The 11,588-nt window shown below is 39.5% G+C and overlaps 1 protein-coding gene across 1 annotated transcript; it reads right to left on the bottom strand.

The window, feature by feature from the left end:
• Window positions 1-8,179: 8,179 nt before the first annotated feature.
• Window positions 8,180-9,658, bottom strand: LOC114041845 (mas-related G-protein coupled receptor member D-like). The gene has a single exon (XM_027860480.1). It carries the CDS (start codon window positions 9,377-9,379, stop codon window positions 8,405-8,407), a length of 975 nt encoding a protein of 324 aa, XP_027716281.1. The 5' UTR covers window positions 9,380-9,658; the 3' UTR covers window positions 8,180-8,404.
• Window positions 9,659-11,588: the final 1,930 nt, after the last annotated feature.

Below are 11,588 nucleotides of genomic sequence, written 5' to 3'. Positions count from 1 at the left end.
AAATTCTTGAATGGGGAAATGGTAGATGTATGGGTGGGGGCAAGATAAAGTGTATGACCATCTTTGTGTGTGGTTGAAGTAGAGTGGAGGAGTAATTCATGGGAAGTGAGCAACAGAGTGGTTAGGGTATTTAGGGAGACTCAACATGTATGTTGAAGTCCCCTAGGATGAGGATAGAAATTAAGGAGGGGGAAAAAAAACCTGTGAGTTATCTATTCAACTCATTGGGGAAGGAAAGTTCTGTAGATAACAGCTACTAGGGTTTTGATTGAGTGGTAGACATGAAGAGTATGAATCTCAAAGGAGGTTATCGAGTGATGCAGATGGGAGGCTCACAGAGAACTGGCAATAGGGAGTAAGAAGTATACTGACTCGTCTTCCTTGGAGTGAGTGGATACAAATGAGTGAAAGTGTAGCTAGTACTTGAAAGGGTGACCAGGGAGGATGTACCATAAGCGGAAAGTCAGATTTCAGTAAGAGCTAGTAGATGGAAGGAATGGAAGAGGAAAAGATTGAAAGGATGAAAGGAAGTTTGTTGTCCATGGAATAGGCATTCCACAGAGAACAGTGCAAGGGCTTGATTGTGTTTGGTTGAAACTTTGTGGTGAAAGGATTGATGGGGAAGGGAATGAAGTATTGTGTGTTGGGGGTCAGGGATAGGTTTTGAATGATGACCTACAGAAGTTGAGAATCTCTGTTATACGAAGGGTAGACTTGAAGCCTAGGAGTTATCCTCAACTCCTCAATATCTCTCAACCCCTATTCCTACATCTAATCTATTGCCAAGGCCTATCAATTTATCTCTGCAACATCTCTCCTATATGCCCCCTTCTCTCTTCTTAGACTGCTCCCACTCAAGTGCAGGCCCCCAGCATCTCAAGCCTGGAGTATTGCTATAGCTACTAGTGGGTCTGCCTGCCTCAAGTATCTTCCTACTCCAATTCATTCTCCATTAAGTCATTGAAGTGATTTTCCTAAAACATACATCTGATCATATCACATACACCCCTACTCAATAAACTCCAGTGGTTGCCTATTACCTCCAGAAACAAAAACAATATACTCTGTTTGGCATTCAAAACCCTTCATAATCTAGCTCCCTCCTACCTTTCCAGTCTTTGTACACCTTCCTCCCTGGCATGTACACTTTGACCCCAGGACAGTGGCCTCCTGACTATTACATAAACAAGAAACTTCATCTCGTGATTCCAGGAATTTTCTCTAGGTGACCCTGTGCTTGGAATGCTCTCCCGCCTCCATTCTACCTACTGATCTTCCTAGTTTCCTTTAAGTTCTGCCTAAAAGGCCATCATTTATACGAAGCCTTTCCCAATCTCTCTGAATTCTACTGTCTTCTCTTTGCTGCTTATCCTGAATATAGCTTATTTTGTTTATGTTTGTTTGCATATTGTCTCTCCTATCAGATTCTGAGCTCCTTAAGGACAGGGACTGTCTTTTCACTACTTTTTGGTATTTCCAGCTTTAGCACAGCACCTGGCACAAAAAAGGCATTTGATAAATATTGGCTGAGTGGAAGGCTGCACACTCTTCGCAAAGTAGGCCAGAGCTTAGACTAGAGGCAAGTTCAGTATGAGACTAGAGACCCACTATCTGATGATAAGATGAGGGGCACTGTTTCACTCATCCTCTTCCTTCCAGAGAGTGGAGATGAGGTATGAAAAGGACACAGCAGGAGATGGAAGTCAAACCTACACAGCAGAAGTCCCATTCCCCACCAACATTTCTCTTCTTTTTCCCTCAAGGGACTGGTGCCATAGGAGACTGAACACCTGAGGTCAAAGGGAGGCTTGTTCCACTTTGTACCAGAAGTTCTCTACATCCGGGTTGGGAGATCAGGCTGGTAGTAGGAGATGGAGGTTACCCCATGCTGGCACAGGTGGAAGTCTTTGCTTTAGGATGGATGGAAGACTTCTTTGCCACCTTCCCTTAGTGGACCTGTTGTGCCCAGTACGGAATGGAAGGCACAAAGTGTGTGGTCAGAAGAACTTTGGCTCTTCTCATCTAATAGGATAGCTAAGATATAGATATAAATGATAGAGAGATAGAGATATATGGATATGGATATGGACATGAACATAGACATGGACATGGATATGGACATGGATATGGACATAAATATAAATATAGATACAGTCTTACACTGTTTATCCCTTTGGCTTTTTCCTCCCTAATCTCCCTAGGATGTGGATTTAGAGAAGAAAAACGGTGAGCTTGTCTCCTGGTACTGACACCCTTGAAATGTTGGTCCATATGGATGAGGAAAGCCACATGTGCCCCCTCTTGATGAATTCTCTCCTGAGACTTTTATTAAAATCTCTCCTTTTACAGGAAATAAAAATAAAAATAAAAATCTTTCTCCCCAGTCCTGATTCCACAATCACTTCTGGGGAGAAATACAAACTCCCAGGGTCTTTAGAAATGTTGGCCCCCTCAAAACTGGTCAGTCCAAGTCTTATCAAAAGTATAGAGTTACACTCTATGTCACACCCCTGATAATGGCTTCCATGTTGTCTTAAGATCATGAAGGGAAACTGAGCTGGCAAACCAAATGAATGCTCTACCCTGAGGTAGAAGAGACTCCAGAGACAGAGTGAACATGAATTGGGAGTTTACAGGCCTGGTGAGGTGGTGAGCATTTCCTGTTCTTTCCTGCCCACCCAACAATCTCTTATTTTGGCATCATCTGCTTTCTAAGTAGATGATGATTGTGGCTAGTGTTTAACCACAAAAGAGAAACTGAAGGTGCCCAAAAGACAAAACTCATGGATTTGAAGTCAGATTCCTTTCAAGGATATTGGAGGGTCTGGTGAGCAGGTCTGTGTTCTCGAAGAGGCAAGAAAATCATTATTGAGGGTCCCCAAGCTCTTTCATCAGTGTCCATGTCTTTCCTAGCCTGCTGGTTCTGTAACTTATTATGGTTTGATGCTGATACAGTTTGTTTCAGGACCAACAGCTAGTTGTGAAGCAGTTTCCACCAAAACCAAAGCAATAGTCATAGGGTACAGTCTTGTAGCCCCTTCTCATATACAGAAAGCTATCTTACTTCCTCATAGGGCTAGGATGTTCCTATTGAGTTTCCCTTTTTCCAAGTATGAAAGCCTAGTAAAACCAAACAGCATTTCATTTTCATTTCTGTAGAAATATTAAGAAATAATAGTTTCTCCGGCATAAAACTCCTCCTAGGCTTTTTCCCTCAGGAAAGTAAGAAAAACAAAGGCTAAGACCTTCCCTTGAAATGAAGAAAGGGCAATGACCAAAATTAATTCTTATTTAGATGGAATCTTTGTCTCCCTCCCCACCTAGAGAGATTGGTGCTAGACCCACCTGAGGACTAATTTTCTCTTTTGAAATTCTGGAATGTTAATCTCAAACAGTATTTTAATATTTTATGATCTTTTCCATGTTCAAGATGCCCATGAAGGTTTCTAAAATTGTTTTGGAGCAGATGATGTTGGAAGGCTTGAAAGACTATGCCAGCATGGATACCTCTTTCCAAGCTAGAAATGCCTTGGATATACATTAATTTTAAATTCACTAAAATTATTTTTATCAGCCTAAATACCAGAGTACATTATTATTAATAATGTATACATACATATATGCACATACATGTATATACACACATAAATGTGTGTATTGTCATACACACCACACACAGGCACGCAAACACACACACACATATATATACATATATATATACATAGAGAGAGAGAGAGTCCCCCTCCTTTGGCACAAAATGGATATCAAATGAGGTTCAGGTTGTCAGAGGCCAAACAATATTTATCTTTATTATAATATTTACTTCCATAATCATTGGGCTTAAATTTTGGAGAAGACAGGCTTATTTGCCAACTAGCCCAGGATGGCAGGGAGGATTGTCATATGGCTGCCCTGTTTCTGGATCTGTAACTTTAGTGAATAAGGAAGCATCATTATCCTTCCATAGAAATGCAAAGTTGATGATAAGCAAATGATTACTGGGGTGTTTGAGCCTTTTACAAAGAGTTTTATATGTATACATATGTGTGTGTATATATATATACATACACATACAAACATACACACATATATACATCCATACATACATATACGAACGTGTTTTCTGTATCTAATCCAAATGTTTCCTAAGTAAAAGCAAACATGCATGCGTACAATGAATTCATTGACTTAATGGTTAATAAAAAAAAATTTGTGCATCTATTTTAATGACTATAGTGGTAACATGTTTCTAGACAAGAAAAGAGAAAAGATTCATTTCTCTAACTCTTAGGGATAGGTCAGTTTAACAGAAAAGTAAAGAAGAGATTTCTGTAAGAAAGTGCAAAAGAAGTTCTTCATTAGAGGCTTCTTAGCCTCTAATGTGTAGGTTGTTTCTGAGAGGACAGGGTATGAGTGGAGCTTCCCAAAGAAAGCTGTTTACCTTTGTATCTCAAAGGCCATAATGGATGTTGGTCCTCTCTGGTCAAGAGTAAGCCTTTTCCATCCTTTCCCACCCCTTTTGACCAATGCAAAACAACCCATTTTGGGAAGACCCACTCAAATCCTGTCCTTGTAGAAAAACAGTATACATGTGTAAGAAGACCAAGAGAGAGATGGGGGGGGGGGTGGTAATACCACTACTGATATTTTTTTTAAGTTAGTGTAATACATATATAGTGTTGCATGCTAACAAGTATTTCTATGTAGAAGGGATTCAATCTTTGGATGTAAAAATAATGTAGCAGTTGCCTTCTTTTGATCTTTCTCCTGATCTCTCATCCTTCGTGGCCCAATATAAAGACTGACCTAGTTGATCATACCACTTGGGTGAGCTGGAAGTCACCAAGTCTCAACTGGTACCCACAGTCCTTCTGGTGGGATGAAAAATGACTGGACCTTGACATCACCCATGCCACTGAATCCCATGGCCCTCTGGGTCTGACAATCTGCTTGTCACTAGCTCCCCTCAGAGAATTTCCATTCAGTCCCCTGAGAAGTGATCAGTGGGACTTGCCAGCAGTCCTGCTGTTCCACTGTCAGAACTTGCAGCCCTTTCCATCTGCCCTGCAGCTGCTGACTTCTCTCACATGCTCTGTCTGTCACAATTAGATCATGAGCTTTTCAAGAGCAGGAACTATCTTTACTTTTTTCTACTTGAATCCCCAGCCCCTGGCACAGTCTTGGCACATAGGTGTTTAATAAATGCTTTTGAAAAACTCATTCACTCATTCATTCTTCATGTTTGAATCTTTCTTTCTGAATAGCTATTCCCTGAAGTGACTGTCTTAGAAGGAAGAAAGATGGTTCAATATTTAATATGTGGGGAAAAAAAGTTTGACATATTCATTTTCCCAAATATTTTAATATGTAGAGCAATTAGAAGAAATAAAGCATAGGAATAAACATTAGTAATAATATATACTTGTTACAGCTCTTAACAAAAGGAATGACTGCAAAATAGAGAGCTCTTGTCTGTAATACCTCTTCCTAAGAAAGTTACTAATGGAGTTCTCCCCTAGTCTTTACTTCAGTGATGCCTCTTGGATCCCTGCTCAATAGTCAAGTCCTCTATAAAGTAATAAACTGAGGAGCTAGGATCTGCTATATTGAAAATGGGAGAGGCAAGATTCTTTTGAGATGAACTAGAAAAAGCTATTGTGAGCAGCTGGGCAAAGCATAGAAAACATCATCAGGAAAAAGGGGAGAGGTTTATTTTCCTTCTCTTGATGCACCTGTCAATCTACTCTTATAACCTTGAATATATGTTCTTTCAGACCTCCATACATCCTTTCAGTTTTAAACATAAAAGCACATCCAGAAATCTTACAGGGAGATAGGCCTTAAAGTGTTCCAAGGAATGTGAGAACAGAGAGAGCAGACATGAGAGTGGAGATGAGAGCAGAGAGAGCACAGATAAGAGTGGAGATGAGAGTGGAGATGAGAGCAGAGATGAGAGCAAAGATGAGAGCAGAGATGAAAGTGGAGAGAACAGAGATAAGAGTGGAGAGAGCAGAGATAAGAGTGGAGATAAGAGCAGAGATAGCAGAGATGAGAGCAGAGAGAGCGGAGATGAGAGTGGAGATAAGAGTGGGGACGAGAGTAGACCTCCCTCCATCTTTGCGTTTCAGAGTTGAGCTCAGGCAGAAACTTCTCAGTTTGTTCTTATGGTAAGACATGCAGACTTGGTTTGAGTTTTCCTTGTGATTATTTCTAGTCCTGTAACCTTGGACAGCTCACTTACATTCTCTGAAGCTCCCATTTTACACACCTTTACTAGCCATACAACTGAGCAAGTCTCTTCACTTTTCTGAGCTTCAATGTCCTCATCTGTAATGCAGATAACAAGAGCACCCATGTCCTTGTTGTGACGATCAAGGAGATACCAGAAGTAAGGAGCATTACAAATTTTAAAGGGTTATATAAATCCTAGATACGTATATCAATGATTAGTATTAATTATTATTAATTATAAATATAAATAATAATAATTAACATAAACACGTAATATTAATTACAACCTTCTGTTGACAACCTATGCTTCTGTCCCATATTCTCCAGGGCTTGGGATATACACCCAGAGTCTTTTATTTTATTTTATTTTATTTTATTTTATTTTATTTTTAGTTTATAGAATAAAACAAGCATTTTCATAACATAGTACAATAAAAAGGTGATTGTACATGAAACCACAAATCTACTATGCACAACTTGCTCTTCCCTTCAAATATACAACAAAATCATCATGTATTTTTTTCCTGGTTTTTCTTTCCTCCCTCCTCTCACCCTAGAGATGGCTACCATTGTACACAAATATATATGTGTGTATGTGTGTGTGTGTTTGTGTGTGTGTATACACATATATACATATACATATATACACACATTTGTGTGTATAAAATTATTCTATACATACTTCCATTTATCAGCTCTTTGTCCAGATGCAGATAACATCTTTCTTCATATGTCCTTTATAGTTAATTTGGGTATTTATAAAAGACAAAAGAACTTATTTGCTCAAAGTCATTCTTAAAACAATATTGCTGTTATTGTATACAATGTTCTCTTGGTTCTGCTCATTTAGTTCTTTATTATTTCATGCATGTCTTTCTATGTTTTCCTAAAATCAATTAAACTCATCGTTTCTCATCACACAGTAGTATTCCATCACAATCATATACCACAACTTTGTTCAGCCATTCCCAAATGATGGGCATTCCTACAATTTCCATTTCTTTGCCACCACAAAGAGAACTGCTATAAACATTTTAGAACATATAGATTCTTTTCCTTTTTCCCTAACCATCTTGGGAAATAGATCAAGTAGTGGCATTGCTGGGTCAAAGGGTATAGGTAGTTTAATAACTTTTTGGTTATAATTCCAGATTACTCTCCAAAATGGGTGGATCAGTTCATGATTCCACAAACAACAAAGTAGTGTCCCAATTTTCCCACATCCCCTCCAACATTTGTCACTTTCTCTTTCTATCATTTTAACCAATCTGGTATGTATAAAATGATATCTCAAGGTTGTTTTAATCTGTATTTCTCTATTCAATAATGATTTAGAGCATTTTTATTGTGATTATATATATATGATATTATGATTATAAATTTTTTAGATAACTTCATTGGAAAACTGCCTGTTCATATCCTTTGACCATTTAGCAATTGGGTAATGACATCTTCTTATTCTCTGGATATTCTACCACAGTCCAGTTCCTGCCCTCCCCTCCTCTCTGTATCTGTCTCTGTCTCTCTATCTCTTTGTCTATGACCCAATCTTCTTTCTGTCCTTCCTGCACTTGGTAGGTTAAACAAACTCAAACATTTACTATTTATCACATGTGATGCTGCATTCCCCATCTCCCGTCTTTGCACCAGCCTTCTGCTGTTCTTGCAATTGACGCCTTCCTCACTTCTGCATATCATACTATATCCCCTGTATTTCTGACTTTGCCCTGGCTACTCCTACATGGAATGCACTTCTTCCTCAACTCCCCCTCTCAGAATTCCTAGTTTCCTTTGAGATTCAGCTAGGCACCACCTTGCTTATGAGACCTTTCCTGATCCCACCAGCTTCTAGTGTCTTTTTTTCCCAAAATTCACATTTATCTACATTACATCTGATTTGTATCTACCTATATATGTACACATCTGTCTGCCTCAATAAAATACAAGCTTCTTGGAGGCAGGACCTACTTCCTTTTTTTTTTTTCCTTTGGCTCCCTAGCATCAGCACATACTTGGCGTATACTAAGCGATCAATATGCTTTGGTTGAATAAGAAAGAAAGTTCTGTTTCCTTTTCTGGTGAGGAAGAGGCTAAAGCTAGGGTTCAGTTGAAGAAAAGAACCCTCAAAAACAGGGCCATTGTTCTCAGAGTCTTTCCAGAAAATTGTCCAGTCTTATGCTGGTGTATGCAATGTTGTATCTGTCCGGGAGGAAGTCACTCTGTCCTCAGAGGGTTCACTGTCATCTCTCAGGGCTCTCTGGAGAACCACCCTGAGGGGCTCCTTCAGTCTCTGATGTCTGAGGCTCCCAATGAAGAAGTAAATGAAGGGGTTGGCACTGCTATTCACACAAGACAGTAAGTAGGAGATCTCATGAAAGGTGTGGTTGTACATTGCTTTCCAATTGAAAACAGAGTGATTGATGCCATGAGGGACAGCACAGAGAAGGAACACAAAGACAGTCAGCAGGATGAGGCTGACCAGTTTTTTGGGTTTATATTTCTGGGCACTCCACAAGATTCTGATGAAGAGAATCAGACTGGACAGGGTCATTAACAGAAGCATCGAAAGCATCAGTGTTCCTGATAATTTACTCATTATGTCACAGCCAGGAGGGGGCAGATTTTCCATCTTTACAACACAGTAGTAAACCTTTGGTAGATTTAGTATAAGGGACAGAATCCAGAGCAAGCCACACACAACCATAGGCCCCCTCTTTGGGTTATGATTTCGATACCATATTGGAAAGAGAATGGACAGACAACGCTGAGTGCTGATTGATGCCAATAGGCCCAGACCTACTGTAAAAGTTACATGTAGACCCATATTTGTTAATAAATAGATGATATTTATAAACATTGGACGGTTTATCAGATAATTGATTACCCAAACTATTTCCAAGAAGACGTAGGTGAGATCACTTCCAGCTAAATTGAGGACATATACTGAGAAGGGAGTCCTTCGAATGTGAAAAGTGAGAAGCCAGAGAACGATTCCATTCCCCAGTACCCCACAAAGGCATATGAACAGAATAATGATCCTCACAACCTCAGTAAAAGTATCGTATGTGCTATTATGTGAGTCACTGGGCCCAGAAGTCTGCTCAGAATGGTTCTGGGGCATTTCAGTGATGAGGTTAGATGACATCATGGACCTTATGCTTGGGACTCCTGTCAACAGAAATGAGAAGGAAATGCATTAGAAAATTCAGGGCTAGTTATCACTGATCCTTCAGCCTCACATCCCAAGTAGGGAAGGACTAATATAGAGGCATATTATAGAAGATTTCACAAGCTTTTCTAATTCCCTGTTTCTTCTCACAAGCCCCCACCATCACTGTCAGCTATGGTGCATTGAAGGTGTGTTTGCTCTGGTTGAGTGACCATCCAGCAATGACTCTATGGTCTACATATCTTTCCCATCAATGGACCAGTGCTTCAAATTCCACCTTTAGAATTAAAAACAAATTTAAGACTACTAAAATATATAGAGAATTAAGTCAAATTTATAAGACTACAAGCCATTCCCCGATTAACAAATGGTCAAAGGATATGAACAGACAGTTCTCAGATGAAGAAATTAAAGCCATCTATACTCATATGAAAAAATGCTCTAAATCACTCTTGATTAGAGAAACGCAAATCAAAACAACTCTGAGTTACTACATCACACCTATCAGATTGGCCAACATGACAAAACAGGAAAATGATAAATGCTGGAGAAGATGTGGGAAAATTGAAACACTAATGCATTGTTGGTGGAGTTGTGAAATGATCCAACCATTTTGGAGAGCAATTTGGAACTAAGCCCAAAGAGCTATAAAAATGTGCATACCCTTTGGCCCAGCAATAGCACTTCTAGGGCTATATCCCAAAGAGATCACACAAATGGGAAAAGGACCCACATGTGCAAAAATATTCATAGCAGCTCTTTTTGTGGTGGCAAAGAATTGGAAATTGAGAGGATGCCCATCAATTGGGGAATGGCTGAGCACGTTGTGGTATGTGAATGTGATGGAATACTACTGTGTTATAAGAAATGATGAAAAGGCTGACTTCAGAAAAACTTGGAAAGAATGGTATGATCTGATGCTGAGTGAAATGAGCAGAACCAAGAGAACATCGTACACAATAACAGCCACATTGTGCGATTACTAATATTGATAAACTTAACCCTTTCCAGCAATACAAGGATCTAAGACGTCTCCAGAGGCCTTGTGATGGAAAATGCTATCCACATCCAAAGAAATAACTACGGAAGTTGAATTGCTATTTTTTTCTCTTCTGTTGAGTTTTGTTTCCTCTTCCTGATGGTTCCTCCTGTTGGTTTTAACTTTCACTTACAACATCACTAATGTGAAAATACATTTAATAGGAATGTGAATGTATAGCCTATATCAGATTGTGTGCCATCTTGGGGAGGGTGGTAGGGAGGAAGGGAGAGAAAAATTTTAAACTCAAAAGCACATGGAAGTGATTATTGATAAATGAAAATAAATTAATTAAAAAAAAGACTGGGCCTCCCTATCCCATCCAGGCTGGAAGTGTTGGAGATGCTCATAGGCCAAATCCCACTACCTATCAGCAAGAAAACTTTGACCTGTTCAATTTCTGGCCAATTCACCTCTCCTTAGGCAGCCTGTACAGCCTCCACACCCCATCCTTGAAGGTTTATCATATCAATGATGCACATAGTATGAACTCCTGATGGGTTTTAGCCCTATTGCAGGTCAGAGCTCTTGAGCTCCAAAAATTTATTATCTTCAGCCTCTCTAGGAGCTGGAATTATAGGAGTGTGAGCCCATGCCTGGTCAATAATCAACATGATAGCTAGCATTTCTATAATGTAGTAAAGCTTACAAAGTGTAAACAAGAAAGATTTTTTTCTCTGTTTCTCCTGTGTTAAGCACAGGTCCTCGACCATAAAAATAGATGCATATTAAATCTTGGTTGGTTGGTTGATTGCTACGAACACCAAGGATCTATACACATCAGGGCTAGGTGTTGCCCTCACTGCAGCCATAATATGTTACTGATCTGGAGACATTCAAAAGACCAACAATGACTAGACAGGGGCAAAACAGAAAGTATCCCTCGGGACCATCCCTGCCTAACTGGGGCCAGGAGAGGAGCCTCCAAATCCAGCCCTGGAAGAGCAGGAAAGGAAGAAATATAAGCAGGGATGTTCCAAAGGAGCCAAGAAGATACAAAGGAAGATAGCCAGTTTGAACTTTTAAAAGTGCAATCCATGAAACAGAAGAAGGCTGAAAATACAGAGGAGCTTCACTAAGAAAGAAGGAGTGATAGAATGAAAGCAAGGCTTGTTTCAATTAGTAGTAAATTTGAATTGCAAAAAAAAT

The sequence above is a fragment of the Vombatus ursinus genome, unplaced genomic scaffold, assembly GCF_900497805.2.
Source record: "Vombatus ursinus unplaced genomic scaffold, bare-nosed wombat genome assembly UNPS02014194.1, whole genome shotgun sequence".
Classification (NCBI taxonomy): Eukaryota; Metazoa; Chordata; class Mammalia; order Diprotodontia; family Vombatidae; genus Vombatus; species Vombatus ursinus.
The sequence above is the reverse complement of the archived record's forward strand: the minus strand, read 5'-3'. Positions and strand labels throughout refer to the sequence as shown.